Source organism: Tetrao urogallus (genome assembly GCF_951394365.1).
Source record: "Tetrao urogallus genome assembly, chromosome: 7".
Taxonomy (NCBI): Eukaryota; Metazoa; Chordata; class Aves; order Galliformes; family Phasianidae; genus Tetrao; species Tetrao urogallus.
Genome location: NC_136820.1, coordinates 46,725,030 through 46,743,769, shown reverse-complemented (window position 1 = coordinate 46,743,769; position 18,740 = coordinate 46,725,030). Strand labels below are relative to the sequence as shown.

At 44.9% G+C, this 18,740-nt stretch overlaps 1 protein-coding gene across 1 annotated transcript in view; it reads left to right on the top strand.

The window, feature by feature from the left end:
- Window positions 1–18,740, top strand: part of OXSR1 (oxidative stress responsive kinase 1) — a gene marked incomplete at both ends in the record, with an annotated part of 86,629 nt that overhangs the window by 2,964 nt on the left and 64,925 nt on the right. Inside the window, one exon of the mRNA XM_079538413.1 lies at window positions 17,607–17,719. Coding sequence (XP_079394539.1) covers window positions 17,607–17,719 — 113 coding nt within the window. The remainder of the gene's footprint in view (window positions 1–17,606; window positions 17,720–18,740) is intronic.

Genomic DNA, 18,740 nt, shown 5'->3' with positions numbered 1-18,740 from the left:
GCAATGTGCCCACAGAGGAACAATAACGTTTGCAAGAGAATACAGCCTCAAAAGATGCCTGGATTTTTATCTCCATAAAGCAAACGCAGCCTGCTTGGTGGCTGTGAAGGTGGTCTTCCAGATGCCAACTGCATACAAATCAGAGCAGCCCTCTGTGTGAAGCCTGAAAAAAATGCGAGCTCCTGCTGCTCAGATACTGCACACACAGGTTCCCTCACGTCTCACTGTTCCTGTTGGAAAAAGCTGGTAGCTGTAATGAAGTTGATTGGAATCGGGTCATTCGCTTTTTGCTACTTTTTAGGGCTGAGAAGAGCTGTGCTGACTTGGCCATGATGTGGCCATTTGATTTAGGAGCATCTCCTTTACTGCGAGCAGCCCGTGCCAGAAACAGAAGATAAATGAGCAGTGGGAATTCTCCCTTGCTCTGTTCCTGTGCCCTTTTCCCCCCGACAGATTCCTTCGCAGCTATGAGGACGGCTCAGGCCGGGTGAACAGATGTGGTGGGAGTTTCTTCTCCCCTCAGAAATCAAGCTTAAATTGAAAATTGAAATGGAGATTTACTCAATGATTAGGTTTTTTAATGACTGGGGTTTGTGTAGCTTTAGCGTTGGGTTTTGTCTGTGAGCAGCACGGTGATCTTTTGGAATCTGATGTTTGCACTTCCAGCCTGGATTTCCCCAACCATACACGTGAGCAAATGTACGTCTGCTGTATACAGCCTTCTTTTACAGCTGTGTAGAAACTTTCTGAGAACTAAGATTTCTGCTTCCCCAAATTTTATCGGAGTGTCTCTGGTCACCTGTCTTATGCCTGCCTGGTTCCCCTATCCTGAATGTTACAGCTGCTGAAAGAAGAGCTCACCAGGTGTGGCTGATGCCTTGGTGTGGGATGCCCGGAGTGCAAAGGGAGCTGCTTGTCCAGTGATAACTTTGTGCCTTTCTATTTTAAGGCAGCATTGATGTCTACTCGTGAGCCCTCCTTACTTCTTGCAGCCAGTTTTGTGTGCCCGTTTTATACCCATTCAAGAAAAATCATTGCACTCTATAATATAAATATAACTGCTTGAGAACTAAATGGAGCGTTTAGACTTCAGTCTTTTGTGCCATATGTCTTGTTTTAGTGTTTCCTCATTGCTTCCCGTTCCTCCCTCTGAGCACAACCAGCCAAATTGATACCTCCAGCATATCTCCAGTATTCAGGCTGCTTGCTTTGTGTGCTCTTCATCAACTTTTTCCATGTCAAGTTGGTCAGAGGGCCTTGTTGTTTGGGCACCGGCATGAATGGTACCACAGTTTCTCTTATGGTTGTTCCTCAGTGACTCCACAACCAGGCTGCTCTACATCCACACTGCCTTTCCTTTGGATGCTCAGCGTGTCTCTTTTCTTTAAGACCTTTGCCATCGCTTCCAGAACAGGACTAAATGGAGTCATTCTCTTGGGAAGTGAAAACAAACGGCGTTTAGTTGTGCGTGTGTCTTTTGTTTGATGTTTGTGTTGTTTGCTCTCTGGTAGGAAGAGGAATAAAATGCATGGGGAAGCAGATTGAGGGCACAAAAGACAAGCACAAGCTGTGGTGGAAGAGGCTGGCTGGGAAGAGCACAGCGTTATTACTGAGGCAGCCAGTCCTGCTGATCTGATGGGAGAGGGCAAAGGCAGATCCTGCTGCTTTCAGCTACTCTGAGATGCTAAGAAAAAAAACATAGAAGGAAGTAGTTCACACTTTACCGTGGCTGCTTTCTCTGTTGCTGTTATTTCCAGTGCTGCAACAATTCTGGACCAAATAATGCTTAACACTTAGATTTCTTAAAAAAGCCATTAAAATGGCTTCAGTTTAACTCTCATATCTTGGCTAGTGCTGGGAAACTTGCGTGTGCTGGGCTCCTGAGCACACCTAAGAGCTGCATATGCTGGCTGACAAATGCTTGCCCTAGAGGCTCATTCCTTCTGCAACTGCTGAAACCTTGGCGAGAATCAACTCTCCCCAAGCATTGGTCTGTCTAAGCTTGGCAGTATCTATTTTATTATTGAGCATTAGCAGCTTGTCCACTGAGATGCAATCTTTTAATTAAAGTTGGAGTGATTTAAAGTGATGGGCAGTAACGTTGATTCTTCTTGTTAATTGTGTTAGCAAATTACTAAAAACTGCATTTTGGTCAGATTTCCTTGGAAGATTTCCCGTAAGATGCATGATATCCATTGTAAGTCTCTGTGGTGGTAGTACATTTAGCTGTGGACATGCTGATGGAGTGCTTGTAAACTGGGTGTTGCTAAACTTTATTAATAAGAAGAGACAGACTTGAGAGCTTTGTGGTGTAGAAGAATAGCTGTGGAGGGCTGGAATCTGGCGTTAGAAAATTCTGAAATATCAGGATCCTGGGACTTTCCAGATGAGTTTAGCCTATTTCCATGTGCTTGTTCCCTTTGGAATCAAACAGCTGACATGCTGAGCCAAAGAACTCAGCTCTCAGAGCTGCAGCAGGTTCCCATGGCTTCACCTAAGGGAGCTCAGCCATTATGTGTCTCTTTCTGGCAATCATGCGGTGTGGTCTCGCAGGCAGCAGGGTTGGATCCCTGGCTGATGAGTGTTTCAGGCTCTTTACCAGGATCTCATCTCCCCTGGTACATGAGACATCTTCAGCATTTTCATCACTGACATGGATGGAGGGATGGAATGTACCCTCAGTAATTCTGTGAAGCTGGGAGGAGTGGCTGACACAGTGGAAAGCTGTGAGAGGTGGCCTGGCTGAGAGCTGAGTGGAGAGGAACCCCAGGAGGTTCAACAAGGGTAAATGTGGAGTCCTACAGCTGAGGAGGAACAAATACATACATCAGACTGGGGGCTGACCTGCTAAAAGGAGTTCTGTAGAGAAAGTTCTGGGTGTCCTGGTGGACAGCAGTTTGGCCATGAGCCAGCAGTGTGCTCCTGTGGCCACGAAGGCTGATGGGATCCTGGGGTGCATTACAGACAGTGTGACCAGCAGGTTGAGGGATGTTCTTCCCCTCTGCTCTGTTCTGATGAGCCACATCTGCAGCAATGCGTGCAGTTCTGGGCTCCTCGCATCAAGACAGACAGGCAATGCTGGAGAGGGCCACAAAGATGATGAAGGCCTGGGGCATCTTCCTTATGAGGACAGGCTGAAGGAGAGACCTGGGAAAGAAAAGCTAAGGGGGATCTTATCATTGCTTACAAGTATCTAAAAGGTGAGATTCAAGAGGATGAGGCCTGGCTCTTGGTGCCAAGGAGTAGTGGGCACAAACTGGAAGTTCATTCTGAACATGAGGAAAAAATTCGTTGCCATGGGGATGACAGAACCCTGAAACAGGCTGTCCAGTGGGATTGTGGTCTCCCTCTCTGGAGCAATTTCAAACCTGCCTGGATGCCTTCCTGTGAGATCTGCTATAGGGAACTGCTGTAGCAGGGGCTTGGAGGATTTCCAGAGGTCACTTCCAACACCTACAGTTCTGTGATTTTCTGGGATTCCTCTGATATGTCAAGTGTATGATGATAGAGGGATTGAGTAAGCATACCAAACACTGTGACTGTTGCTAAATTACGTAGAGCACCATTCTGGGTTCACAGTGTAGCTCCAGTGTTTTTTCACTTTCCTCTCATGCACAATTGCAAATGAGGGGACCAACCTCAGCACTGGATCCTGCTAACTGGACAGAAGATCTGTTAGGTTGACTGAGTGCAATGTTTGCCTGCATGCGATTCACTGTGCACACATTTTTTTGCTTAACACAGTTTTTTTTTTTTTTTTTTTTTTTTTTTTTTTTTTTTTTTTTTGGCAAGTAAGAGAAATTCCAGACTGGGAAAAAAAAATAAAAAAATTGGTGATGTTATTGTCCTTTACCAAACCAGAGTCTCTTCTAATTTGCTTTGCAAGGATTTCCTAAACCAATTCTGCTTACCCAGAAGTCTGCAGGGATGACTGCCTTCAGCTAGGCTTCACAAATCCCATCTGTGAATGAAATGCAGAGTAAATCCAGAGCACTGATTCAGTTTTTCACCAGATCATCAAATTAGCTGCAACTTCCCTCCATACATCCATTAAAGTTTTATGCTGCTTGCGCTGCTTGCTCGTGCAGCAACACACTGAGTATCTTATAACACGGTCAAATTAAAATGCATTTTTTTCTGTAATACAGGAAAGCTCTTGTGAATGAGGTTTTAGTCTCTTGCCAAGCTTAATTTTCTACCCCATCCATTTTGTCTCAGGAGCTGCCGGGTTGGTTGGATGGGGAGGAGGGAGAAGAGAAGGGGGGGGGAAATTATTTCTCTTCTGAAACTGGTTTGTGCTTAACTGATTTTATGGGGTTCTCCCAAATGAATATTTCCTTCAGGCAGGAAATGAGCCGACGCAAATTCATGCAGGAGAGAAAAGGTCTGAACAGCTGTAAAAAGAAGTGCAAGTCGAAATACTTCAGTGATCATCTCTTACTGTAGTAAATTCTCTTTGGGTTTTGCCAGACTTTGTACTGCTTTGTAGCCACGAGTGGTGATTTGAGCACAAACTCTCCTCTTTTTACTGCTAGCACCTTGCTATTAATAAAGCCGTGTGGGAGGAGGATGCTATGCTCGTTTCCTTTCCATCCATCCACAGAACTGGGATTAAAACTGGAGTGAAAATCTGACCGTGGGTGCATCACAGTCTTCTGGTGGGAGGTGAGCGAGTGCGTGGGGCTGTGCGTGCTCTGCTGGCACGTTGGGTGGCAGGCTGCTGTCTCAGGTCAAAGTTAAGTGACAAATTTTGCAATTCATTAGAAGGGAGAGCATTGCCAGCTGGGAAGATGCTGTGAATATGGAATCTATTGAAAGGTTTGTGGTCAGGCTGTGAGATCGTTTCATCTTTGAGGTAATACAGGATACTTTTTGTATTGAGTTTTTTCGAGCGCTTTATGAAAGCCCCATAGTTACTGCTGGACAGGTTGTGCGCTCATGTTTGGTTTGGTCTCAGCTTCTAGCTCAGTTTTGGTCTTCTACAGATTGTAAATCTGTTTTCTTGGGATTTGGGGTTAATTCCAGCTCTCTGAAGACAATGCATTGAAAGTAGTGCAAAGAGTGGTAGAAAATTATAGCATTTGGAAAGTAAGAGATCAAGCTAATGGCTGTGGAATGAGAGCACTTGCAGGCTTTTTCTGAAGAAAATGAGCTGGCTGTACTGACAGCTGAGACCTGTTGAGGTAAGCAGGGCAGTTTCACTTCTTCATTTCGGGTGGCCTCCAGCTCCAGGCAGGCAGCACAATTCTGGGTTTTCTCGGTGACTGAAAACTCATAAATTGAAGATGACGCTGCTTGTCGCAGAGTAAACACCTTTCCTGTGAAATCCCCAGGGATGGATTTCATTATGTCAAAATTTGAAACAAAAATAGAAAGCTCCTGTCATTAATTTTGCTGAGACAGAACTGGAAAGGACTCCCCGGGTCACGGAGTGCAGTTCCCTGCTATTGCAGATGCCAAATCGCATAATCCCTATGGCAAATTAATGAATGCTTGTGTTTGAAATGGTGCATGGGGGAATTATGGGCACACGTTCTATTAAACACTCAAATCTCCGTGTGACCCTGTTGGTGCTGTATGAAACAGCTGCTGAATGGATTCCCTACGATAGTGGGAAGGAACAATGCCTGGTCTTTTATAGCAGGCAGCTACAGCTTGGTGTTTTCCCTTTATTTACAGTCAGGCTGTACCAGCAAGGACGCTGCCGGTGAAAGCACGCGAGAGCCACAGCCTGTTGTCTCCAAACCTCAAGTGCCTCAGCTGCAAACATCTTCTGATTTGGGATTCCTTGAAATCTCCCAGTACAGACTGAATCTCTTGGAAACACGCTGTATTTTCTGTCCTCACCTGTTGCCTCCTAGGCCGCTTCTTTAAGAATCTTTCTGCCTCTGACCTTGGGAGTTAGTGCAGCAAGGCCCTGAGTTCCATTCCTTTACTAAAGACTATCACAGAGGGTGCCAAGTGCTGTCTTATAAATACCCTGGTATTAGCAGCTAAGAAATACCTTGGTATTGACTTGCAGCAAACTTATCTGAAAAAAGCGTCTTGAGCATGAACTGCTTTCCTGTTGAACAAGCCATTGATGGAAATCTTTCTTTGAACAGCTGAGAGGCCGATGGGCTAGCAGCTTGAGCATACCTATTTGTGCAGGTCCTGAGATTCTCATTACTGTTGGATAAATAATGTAATTTCTAACCAGTGGGCTAATCTTGTGTGCTGAACGCGCTAATAGAAGCAGAGAAGACTTATTAGATCAGATTCCCTGTAAAGAAAGGATAATAGCCTTCAAGAGAGGACATATCAGATACTTAAAAGCTTATTTACCTAAAATAGCCACTGTACTATCAAACATCTGCACTGTATGCAGACAGATTGTTCTGTTTAGTGGAATCCTGGCCAAATAAAATATCCTCTGCAGTTGACAATTAGAGTTGAGACAGAGTTCAGAGATAAAGGTTGGGAGGGAAGAAAGGAAAATGCTGGCTTGGCTACTGTACCAGTGCTGTGCTAGGAGCTGTGCTAATACCTGATGACAGCCAGCATGATATTTACATTGCTGCATATACCATAAAGACAACTGACAGTGATTAAAAGGGAAGGATCAACCTTCCCCACTAATATTGCTGTGTTTGGAAATGAGATGTTTGAGCCTGCTTTCCATCGTGTAGAATTAGCACCACATAGCTGCAGTGCCCTTTAAATTAGCCAGAGTTGTTGGCACAAAATCAAATAAATATAATTTGTTTCAAACTGAAGATCTAATTTAGGCGTGCTAATAGCATCTTAAGTAAATGTGGCAGGTCATGCAGGACTTGTGTAACTAACTGGCCCTGGGAGCTCAGTGTGGTTGCTGCCACAGGGAAGGTGTCCCAGAGGGCAGCTCCCCAAGTTGCCTGGGCTCCTGATGTTTGCTGGTAGGGTCCCAGCCCTGCAGCCCCTCACTGTTGGGAGTGTTTCTGTCTGTTTCTGGTGGTGGACTTAGGATTAATGCCTACTTGCTTAGCAGTGTGGTGGGGGTGAGTGCTGGTGTGAATGCAGGGTGATTTGGGTGTCGTAGGGACTGTGGGAGGTTGGGAGTACAGGTAACTCATCAATGAAATCAAAATAGCAAAGCGACTCAGGGACAGTTCTAACAGTTACCTTGCTATCTTGGCCATCCGGTACCTCGTCTTCTATTCCAGTCCTGGGCTGCATTGCATTGACAGGCCAGCTGTCTTCCCAGGCCTGTATACCTTGCCTTAGTTTGGTAAGGATTCCCAACCTGAGTGTTAGCCAAGGGTGAGTACACAGATGTTATCCTTTGCTCGGGACCTAAGATATTGAAAGACTCTCCAGAGAACCATGCTGGGTGGGGTGGGGTAGAAATTTCCGTAGGACTCCTCTTCCTTTTTGCAGGACCCTTGGCATCCACTTGTGCAGTAACAGTAGCAAACTGTCTATGGTTTAGAATTCAGACTCATTTATTTGTACTGGGGGGTTCAGTGGGGTCCTGTAGCAGTCTGTGTCTATCGCCAGCCTGTGGCTGATGGTTCTGAATACGACGTCAGACACAGTGCAAGCAATTGGATATAGGTTTGTGTTCTTCCTTTTGAGTTTGAGAACTGAATTAAATTGCTGGACAGTGTCTGATGCTGCAGTGCTGGGTGTTCCTGTGTTGATGGACCAGCGGAGGAGAAGCGTGCTTAAACAATGCTGGCAACACAACCTGAGCTTCACTGGTTACCATTGCCCTCCGTGGGACACAGAACATTGGTTGTCTTCAGAAGGACGTTGTCTTACATGGACAGAAAGCTCTGAACACAGTGCTTGTTTTCCAGTGGTACTGTCAACAGCAAGAGCTCTCGATGTTGAATTGTTCACTGTCAGCAAGTTCACATGCAGTTCAGATATTTTGGTTGTGTTTCTTATAGCTGCACTTGTGAAATCTGCTTCTCATTTTCTGAAGTTCTTTGAACTTGCTGGACTGGCAGTGGGGTATCAGTAGTCATCTGGAAGCTGCAGGTACAAACATGAGATGATTAAGGGAAGATTCTTTTGGAGAACGTCTCATAGAGTTTTAAAGAGAAATCTCTGTGTACTGTTTGAAATAAGCGGCCTTGCAGCATGCACAGAATTGCAAACTATCTGAGCTCTGGCTAAAATGACTGGAGGTCATTACACAGAGATGTGCCTTAAATGAAAGATGCAATTTAAGTGAAACAAACAGTTTCACTACAGGTAATAACTGTGCTTTGTCCCGTTCCTTTTGCCAATTTTTTCATTAAAATGTCTAGACTGTAATTGTGAGACGCTGGTGCGAAATAGAATTATTTGTACTTAAGACTTAATTCTGTACCCAGACACATTGCCTCCCAGTTATCACCTGCTCTCGATTTGTGTTGTCCAGCACACGCCCTGTGCCTTAATGTCTGTGCAGTCACCTTTGACTTGAACCTAGCTAAATATTTGCTGCAGTTGGCTGTGCTTGAAGTGAGACCAGAAGAGGAACAAATGTGCTGCACTCAGTGATGTGAGTTATGCCTTGCTGAAGGAGGGAGCTGTGACTTTTTGACCACGTGGAAATGCAAGCTTTTAGAATCGCTTTTCATAAGAAGAATTTCTCAACTTCTTTTTAAAGCTTTTTCATGAGAAATATTGAGGGTAGCTGTGCTGGGATGCATGCACACAGTGAAGGTTGCTGTTTGTCCTCCCAGTATGCACATTAACATTGGCGTCCTCACAACTTCAGCAAAATAAAAAATAAAAAAATAAAAAAAAAAAAAACACCACCAAACCAGAAACAGACTTATGCTTCTTTGTTATAATAGATAATTTATTTCTTCCTTTCAGTGTATTAACTATTTCTTTCCTTCTTTGTTTGGTATCTTTTTCTTTTAGCGTAGGCTAAATACTAGAGTTGAAAAAGGTTGCAGCAAGTTAAACCTGGCCTCTTAGTGCTTCCATCAGGATTTTAAATAGGAGATTGCCATTGAGCACAGCCAACTGCAGCAAATATTTAGCTAGGTTCAAGTCAAAGGTGACTGCACAGACATTAAGGCACAGGGCGTGTGCTGGACAACACAAATTGAGAGCAGGTGATAACTGGGAGGCAATGTGTCTGGGTACAGAACTGCTGTTCTTCAGCTGATGGAGAGAGAAACATAAAGCTCTGGTTCTGCTCGATGTGGGAATATCTTCCACAGAATGTCCAGGAGCACGTGGTGGGATGTGATGTGAGCAGGGCTGTGCTGGTGCAGCGTGAGGAGCATTTTGGGCAGGTGAGTCTGTCTTCCCCAAATACTGATGGGGAGCTCTGCTCGTGCCAGAGACTTTGAGCTTTTTTGAGTCATCCAAGCCAAGGACTGCTCTGCTGCTGCTCTAGATTCCCATAGGCTTTTTCAGGTAGGCGTGGAACAAACCTAGCTCATTTCTGCCTTCCTGGTGCTGTAACATGATGTTCATATTTGGGTTTGCTCTCTGCTGTTCCAGAGGCACCTGGGCCACTTCCCTGCTGGTTCAGGACTTTATCTTCACTTCTGGCATTGGTAACTGTGCAGTGCTCTTCCTGCAGCACTGACTGAGCAGATGACACTTTCCTGTGCAAATGTTCTACTCGATTTGGGTGAGTGCAGCTGCTCATCCCCTCCGTAGCAGTGCTAGAATTATGTCTGTGTCCCATTCTGCGCTCCGTTTGGTTTTATTAATGCTGTTTGTAATTGTCAATGTGAATTAGATCATCCATTTTTCTAGGAGGGATTTGATGCCTAACGGGGACGTGGCTTGAAGAACTGTGGCCCCTTTCAAGGATCATTTGTGCAGCATTACTTCTCCTGTTTGTGCCAGGAAGATCTTTGACATCCAGTGGACTTTTGTAAAGTCATGCTTGGGGATTAAGGGGTATTCCCACCTTATCCCAAGCTGGCTGCGGATTTGGGAGTAGGCTTTATTGCCATCATCTTAGAAGAGTTCATTCTTGGAGAGATAATTCTTCTCTCACTAATAACTTCAAGTAAGGTGGGAGAAATACAGGCAGAGCTTTGTCTTCACAGCAAATGGCCCCAAAAATGCATGATCAGTCTGAATTTGCAGTCCGGTGCTTAGTGAGATCTGTGTCTGCCCTGCGTTCCTGAAGGATGCTTAAGAAATCTCATTCCTAGTCTTGCAGCTTCTTGTTTTATTGCTGTATTGTCCTTGGAATGAGCAACCACAAAGCAGAGCTCCTACAGTAATTTGGCATGAGGCTGTAAAAGAGCTGAGACATCCCAAAATGTGGTTGCTGCTCCTGGGCCTGTGCTGGCAGATGTGAATCCTCAGTCTTAGTGTTACAAAGCATTAAAATGTCCTCAGCTCTGGGCATCCTATCTGATCTGAAGTAAGGACCACTGATGTCCTTACATCAGTGACATCCTTACACTGATGTCAGACTTGCAGACTTCAGTGTGTGTGTGTGTGTGTGTGCCATTTTATGGTTGGATGGTCTTGTAGATGTGTAGTCCCATGAAAAGATATGAACTGAAGTGAACTGAAGTAAACTGTCATTTTCTTATGTTGCTTTTGTAGCTAATCATAAGAAGGCATGAAGTACATTGTTGAATTTGCATTTGTTGATCCAGCTTTTAATGATTAAATTTGAAATCCAAAGATTGGCTGCTTAGGCTGTTAAGGGTAGAAACCTAGGGGAAAAAATAAGGTCTGTTTGAACAGTACCACAGAATCTCAGGGAAGGCCAGTGTGCAGAACTGTGCTTTGATATTGTCCCCATGATCTATGGATTTGGGCAAAGGTTGAAGATTTTCTTCAGGGTCCTGGTTAGAAAAAAAAAAAAACATGTGAACAGGTTTGCTGTGCTGAGAAACCATTGAGAGGAAAAGGCTCATCCAAGAGCTAGAATCACAGAATGGCCAGGGTTGGAAGGGACCTCAAGGATCACGAAGCTCGAACCCCTTGCCACAAGCAGTGCCACCAACCTCCACATTCAACACTAGACCAGGCTGCCCAGAGCCCCATCCAACCTGGCCCTGAACACCTCCAGGGATGGATGGAGCATCCACAGCCTCTCTGGGCAGCTGTTCCAGCACCTCACCACTCTCTCTGTAAAGAATTTCCCCCTGACATCCATCCTAAATCTTCCCTCCCTCAACTTAAAACCATTTCCCCTTGTCCTGCGATTATCAACCCTTTCAAAGAGTTGACAATAGAGAATCACTCATGGGGTATCAGGAGACTTGATGGTAGGAGAAACGCGCTCTGCCTAGCCAGGGAGCCAGCTCAGCCTGATGGATAGCACTGTATTTTTAGGCCTGAAGGCAATGTGGGTACGGCCATGTGTGCACAGCTTGTGTCGTGCTGCCTGGAGGTTGGCAGCACAGCCGCTTCACCAGGGTCAATGTTTTGTTGTTCTAAAAACCTAAAAAGCATAAATCCTTGTGGTTTTTTTTTTTCAGTATTTCTCATGCAAGCTTCTTGTCTAGAAGTGCTTTTCAGAGTGTATGTTGCTAGTTGCATTGCTTATGTGCTTTTGCAAACGGGAAGAGGAGCGTAGGCTCCTGTTGATCGTACTGGAGGCATTCCGGGAACGCCGAGACACAAGGAGTGGTGATTTCCTTGTGATAAGGTAGTATTAAATGAATTGAGTCGAAGCTGTGCAAGAGAACTTCTGGTAAATATATCCTTTGCTCTTGCTTTATAAAAATAGGTTCCTGGATTCTGATGTGCAGAGCAGGAAAGCTATCAGCAGGAGTCATTTGTGGCCATTCCGTAATGGTGGTCTTGAACCCTGGTCTGGAGTAGGAAGGAAGTAGTGGGTAAAGTCTGTGCTGTCATCTGGTCTGGAAATGCTGTGCTTAACAAAGCAGATGTAAGAAAGAGGGTGCATGAGGAGTTGTCCTCTCTATGTATAGTTTCCAACTTTGTTTCCTGTCCTGGAGCCTGCGATGGAGCTGCTGTGCTTGATAATGGCTAGTGGGCTTTTGGTAATGTACTTTGTGGAGAAACTCAACTTATTTATTAGACCTGAAACTGGATACCTTGGAGCCTAAAAGCTGTTGGTGCAGAGCTCTCTTGTAGCAAAAAGTTCTGTGTGCATTGCTCATGAGAGGAAAACCTGGGGGCACAATTATAACAGTGCCTGTGTCACGAGCAGCTCTCTGGCACTGCGCTCCAGCTGGCGGAGGATGGATTCCAGCTCTTGCTTAAAAATAGAGAGCTTGTATGTATGCCAGAGAATGGCAAAAGGGAGGGCAGGGTTATGCAGAGGTGTTCAGCTGATCTCATACAGAACGAGGCTTGAGAACAAGACTTGTGGATAGGCTGGGAGAGCCTTAAAAGAGAAGATAAGGAGTAACGTTATTGGCTTCTGCTACCTAGTGGGAAGGGGTAAAGGAGATAACTCTTGAGGTACCCAGTGAATGTACAAGATGCAAGTTGCAAAGCTGGAAAGTGATTAGGTAGAAGGACAAAAAGCTTTGGTGTGGTTGGTCAGAGATGGAAACTGCCAAAGAGACTGTGTAGTATCTATTGTTGGAGATGTTATGAACTAGGCTGAATTTGCTGCTGAGGAACCTGGTCTAACTTGAAGTTCAGCTCTGTTTCCAGCAGAGCAGTAAACTGAAAATAACTGGAAGCAGTAAACTCCAGGGACTGCTTGCCTGGAGAGATAGATGGTGGATTCCCCATCCCTGCAGACAAGGTCAGGCTGAGAGGGGCTCTGAGCAACTTGTTCTAGTTGTAGATGTCCCTATCTGTTGTGGGGAAGTTGAACTAGATGACCTTTAAAGATCCCTTCCAAATCAGACGACTCAATGACCCCTTCCCACAGTTTTCCAGTAGTTTGAGCACTGTTTGTGGGTTGAAGTGTTGGGAGGCTGACCGGAGATGAGAAAAGGGAATTTTGTGGTGATAAGTAACTATCATTCACATGACCCTGGAAGAATGTTTCTTCTATGGGAAGGGATTGATACCACATTAAGATTGAGTATTGATGCTCCGAGGAAGATAGCTCCTGCTGGCTGAGGCAGCTGTGTAAGCAGCTGAGTTTACCTTAAAGGGAAATTTTCCCATCTCCTGGAGTGTGGCATACAGTTTGTAATAGTGGGATGGATTGGACGATGCTGTTAGTGAGTTCTCTGTGTGGCTAATTTAAAGCCCTGTTGCATGTGGTGGGGGAATACTGCTCAGCAGCCAGGATTTGATGTTTGTCTTGTGATCATTTGGCGAGAGTGTTCCCATTGCTTCAGCTGATGTCTTTGCCAAAAGGATCTCTGGCTTCAATTTCACTCCTCTGGGAGGAAGCATCAGTGCAATTCATACCAGTCTTCCTGGAAGAGCTGCAGTGTCCTTATGAGGCTGCAAAGATGACATTTTCTTTTTAGTTCAGTTACCTTTGGAAGCAAAGCACATGCAAACAGCTGTGTGCAAGTCAACTTTGTTTCTCCTTTTTGAAAAAGCCTTGAAATCATTGGTTTCCATCAACTCTGACAGAGATGTCTAAGGTGTGAGTTACTATATATATTTTAAAAAAACAAACAAATGAAAAAGCTTCATGTAAGTTCAATGACAGCAGGTGACTGCAGAAGAAATAACGTCCAGCCTGCCTTAGAAGGTGGAGGTGGGCTTGCGTGGTCCCGTGCAAATTGGGTTGGGAGCTCTGGGCGTTGAGGGCGGTCATCTGGGGAACGTTGATCCAAAGGAGAGACCCAGGGAGATCAGCCTCAGTGATGGAGTGCTTGGGGAGGTTTGAGTTGTTCTTACTCTTTCAGAAACTGGATTTAGTTCAGAAAGAAGCATCTAGTATTAGAAACATGAAAGAGGCAAGAGTTTGAAAGGGTCTCTCTTTTTCTTTAAGCAGTGTTTCCTAAAGCAGGTTATGACCCTCTGAAGAATTTGGCAGCTGTTATCCGAAGGGCTGGAACTGTAGCTGAGATCCTACAGAGGTGAAAGCAGGGGGCTATTAAACAGGCCCTAACACCCACTCAGGGTCTCATTCCTTTCTCTCCTTTTCCTGCAGCCATCACCAGAATGACCTCCTGCTTTTCAGGAACAGAGCAGCAAGCATTTGGCTGTGCCCAGTTCTCATTGTTTCTCTGAGCCGTCACACTGGAAGAGATTAACTTGGAAGTGAATTTTCTCTGAAAGCCCATCTTGGGGGTGGTGAAGGGAAGAGCATTGGCACTGACCTTGGTCAGGGTGTCATGGGGAAGGCAGTGTGACCTGAGCATGGAAACATTAACCTGGGGCTGAGCAGTTGGCTCTGGTGGCAGCTGGGAGAGTTGCTTTGTCAGAGCTGGGGCACCCCAGTGCACGCTGCCCTTGTGCTGTTTATCATCTAGGTTCATTTTTAGCAGCAGGGAGGATTGCTTCTCCCACTTTTTCCCCCTGTATTTGTCACCTGCTCCTAAATTTTCAAAAACTTCCTTGCCAATCATTTTTTCTATTGGCATCTTTCTCTGCACCTATGCTTGTTTTCACTAATGTGTTTGGCATCCTTTCTTTTTCTTTCCACCCTGGAACTCAATAAGCAAATTGTGTGGCTGTAAGTCCTTAAGTAGCTGTGTTGCTATGTTTTCTGTGCTCTTCAGAGAAGCATGGAAACCTGTCTTTGTTCAGTCCCAGGAGCGCAGCACGCCGCTGCAGCTACCAAAGAACAGCTTGCTTGTGGCACATCGAGCTGCAGCTTGGTTTAATCCTTGCTTGATACGCTTTTGAGATTTTATTGTTTCTCTATAATTAAGTGCTACAGCAGAGCTGAAAGAAATGATGAATTAGCAGGAGAGGGGGGAGCAGGGAGAGCAGGTGGTGATCGAACCAAGAGAAGCAGGAGCAGCGGGGAATTGATGGGGAGGAGCCTTGAGTTGAGATGCTTCCCTGCCATGTGCCCAGAAGGATTTAGTTTTGGATCTCATTGCTGTTCAAATAACGCCATACGCCCATAGGAGATTGAAGCCTCGGAGGCTGGGTATTGTCCAAGCACTTAGTGAGAAGCAGTGTTTGCCCTGAAGTTCTAGCAGGCCTGGATGAGAGAGTAGGACAGAGCTGTAGTGTGGTCCTGTTTCTAATTATTCTGCATCCATTGTTTCCATTTTCATTGTGTAGTAACATCTTTAAAAATAAATGAGAACACAGAACCACTCTTTGTGTAGTCATTTCTATGGAAGCCCAGGACTTGAAGACTCTTCTCATGAAAAATTTTATCCGTAGCAGTGATTGGATCTCCTGTAGTGGTGTTGTGCATGGATTGTAAGTAGCATCTCTGCTGGACAAGCTGATACCAGCAGGATTTGAGCAGCACAGAAACGCTGGTGTGCCACATTGCAGGGAACTGCAGCCAGAAGAGCTTTGAGTCAGACACTGCTGTGTTGGTGATGACTGGGTAGCTCTAGGACCAAGTCTGTAGTGCAAATCTGACTGAAGGGTGAGAAGGTTTGTATTACAGGACAGTCTCCTGAGTTGCATTGCTGAGATGTAATCATACAGTATCCAGCTTGTCTTCATCTCCAGTTTATGATGCACTGAGGCATCCAAAGGAAGAAAGCATAGTACTGCAGCTTTGAATGTGTCAGCAGCAGTGATTCTGGGATCTGACTCTTTCTTAAGGAATAACAGTCACAAAGGTTTACTTCTCTTGTTCTGACTTCCAAAGGTCTGTTGCTGCAGGCAGACTTGCAGTATGATGAAATGTGAGCATAACTCCCTTCTCCTGCCTTTTGTCATCACTTCTTCATGCTTGCTGTGTATATCCTGAGTCACTTTGTGTGTTTTCACTTCTTTCTCCCTCTCAAAGCAGGAGCAGAGTAGGGATGGAGAGGTGCAGGTCCGTGCCACCCAGGGCTCTCAGTGAGTGGCAATGAGTCCTCTGTGTGCTGCCTGCCAGGCAGTGTTTGCTTTGGCATAGTTGCTGCACATTTGATGTTGTATAAAATGCAGCCATGCTGCTGGCAGTCTGGCCAGCTCCAAGTCAAAAGACTCCTCCTGGATTTTCAGCCTTCCATCATCTCCATCCTTTGCTCAGAAGTCCTTATACTTGCTCAAGCTCATTTTCAAAGTTCCTGGTAACTATTCTTGCCCCTGTTGTAACTATTCTGCCCTTGTTGTGCCTTTCTTCCCCCTGAGCATCTCTGGTACTTTGTTTTGTACTCTGCTAGAAATAGTCCCTGAAAATTAAAATAGTTGTGAGTAACAAATAGCCTTGAACTTCTTTAAACCCCATTTGATTCATGAAATAGTACAGCTTGAGCACCCTTGCCATTCTGTGTTCTTCATGCTCCTGCTTTCTGCCTTTAGAATGGGAACTCTTTCAGTGCAGCCAATCAGCTGGCAAGCTGGAGCTGTTGCCCAGAATCTGCTTGTAACAACATGAAATGAAACTCTTGTGAGAGGGTGCTGGTTGAAGACTAGAGGATCAAGTTCAGAGCTTTGTCACTTACCCCAGTGTGACTTTGGATGGAGCAGGTTTTCTTTTAGGACCAGGTTTCAAGTTCTTTCTCCAACATGGCACTTAAATATTTGAGTTTGGCTGTGCGTTGATGTCTGTTGCTGTGAGATGGTGCTGTGGAGAGCTTCAGTAGCCTTTGCATGGAGACTGCTAGCTTTTGCCCCTGGTTTATCTGAATGTCTTGGAAAGATTGTTTGCAGAAATGTTGTGGTTGATTTGTATGGAAGAACCTTGAGGTAGGTTGTATAGTATTAAAAGGGGAGAACCTTCTAAAACAAGTGTTTTATGCCACAATGCAGAATGGATATTTTTTCAATAGCATTTTCATGGAATATTGGCAATAGGAAATTCCTGAGCTTTCTCATTTATCCTACTGCTTTTCTTACTCTGGAATTGATTCCTTTCTAGTGAAGATGAATCAAGATCAGGGTAGAAAGCAAAGCAACGAGGTTTGCTAAGATGCAAATATTGCAGCTCTTTCTGGGGGCTGACAAATACAGGTCAATAATGGCTTTGGTGATTTGAATCTCACTGTTGCACAGTCCCTTTGATAACAAAGAGTGTATGATGGTACTGAGCAGTTTAAATCCAGAACTTTTGTGTCTGCTTTTACTAGTTTGAACAGCTTCAAATGACAGCATTTTCTCCCTGTTTGAATTTAAATGTTCTTTGGTTGAGGTTTTCAACCCAAATACCAAAGTATTGTGCCACTAGCTGAAAAACTGAACAGGCTTGAATGAAGCCTGCCTTGTGCTGTTGCATAAAACAAGAGGGAAGCTCTGAAGGGAATTAGTACATAAAACTATTTGAGAAATGTCATTAGTGCTGGTAGCAAAGAGTATGGCTTGTTTCAACACTCTGGGTGAACACACCAGGTTAAAAGCATGACATCAGTGGCTTTTCTTTTAAAAGGATCAGCCCTCTGTTATAAGTAAACCAGAGCGTGTTTTTTCCTGTGTAGCTGTAGTGGTTCCTCATGAGAACCCCCTTGTTTATGCTGGGTTAGCCCAGCTCTTTGATGCTGCAGCTGAGCTGTTGAGTTTCCAAGGGCTCAGTGCCTATGGGTGGGCTTCCCTGGGTTGTCACCTGGCTCTGCTGTCTCTACTAAGGAGCACTTGTCCCTTTGTTGTCTGACCTCCCTTCCTTCCTGCAGGAGTCCTGTAGGATGATGTTAACCATCTCTTTCTCCCACCCACAGGGAGCGGAGCGACAGCTGTGGTGCAGGCAGCCTTCTGTGTTCCAAAGAAGGAGAAGGTGGCAATTAAACGGATCAATCTTGAGAAGTGTCAGACGAGCATGGATGAACTCCTGGTATGCAACCAAAACGGTCTGGCGAATTGTATTGCAGCTAACATCATCTGTTTGCTTACTGAGTGCCTTTAAAGGACATTTCTTGAGGTGGTGTGAGAGGACCTGACTGATTTAGCTGGAGGCAGACCAATTCCTGGTTGTGGGGCACAGTCCCTAAGAAAATGTTAAAAAAAAGATCAATTGTTGGAGAACTTCAAGCTGTTGTTTAGAGCTAAGCATTCTGTGTAATCCCTTTGTTCTGAGTGGGGTTAATGTGCAAGTGTAAAGTCCGACTGCCTGTATAAGAGCTGTGCAGTGGAAGCTAAGGTTTCTGGGAACCTTACAATTTAGGGGAATCATTTTGCCTTCTCTTCCTGTCCTGCAGTTCTTTACATTCTCTCCTTCACCTGTAAAAAGAGAAACTGAATGAGGTCGCTCTTGTCAGGCTTGTATGTTGATGGGATTTTCCTGCTGGTGAGAGAGCTGGTGTTTCTAGTGCAGCACAGTTCATCTCACATGTAGAAGGTCCCTTAAGCCAGACAGGGATGGGCATTACTATGGACAGGTGTCAGCATTGAAGCTGTGAAAGTTCTCTTGGGTAAAGCTTTCCATAGTAAAAAATGATCAGCAGGATCTGTGGAGAGGCAGAGAGAAGATCTTACACCACCTTTCCTTTTAAAGCAGCTCTCCAGGAATTTCTTAATCCTTCCTGTATTTTCATTTGCGTTCTGACAGCTTCTGTACTGTTAAGCCAGGTGGTGATTTTGGGGATCACAGAGGGAAAACAGAACAGGTACCGAATGCAGATATCCTGGTTAGTTCTGCACATGTATAATTCTCAGCAAGTCACATGAACTACAGTTCCAGTTTCCATACAGTGACTAATGCTGTTTTTATCATCATAGGTATCTACAAATATGCTCTTGTAAAGAGGAAAGGCTCCATTCAAGCTGTCATGTTGTAATGTGCCTGTGAAGGACTGTGTGTAGGACTCTCTCTTAAGATGACCTGCATTCAGGCTCTGTTACAGCTCTTCTTAGCA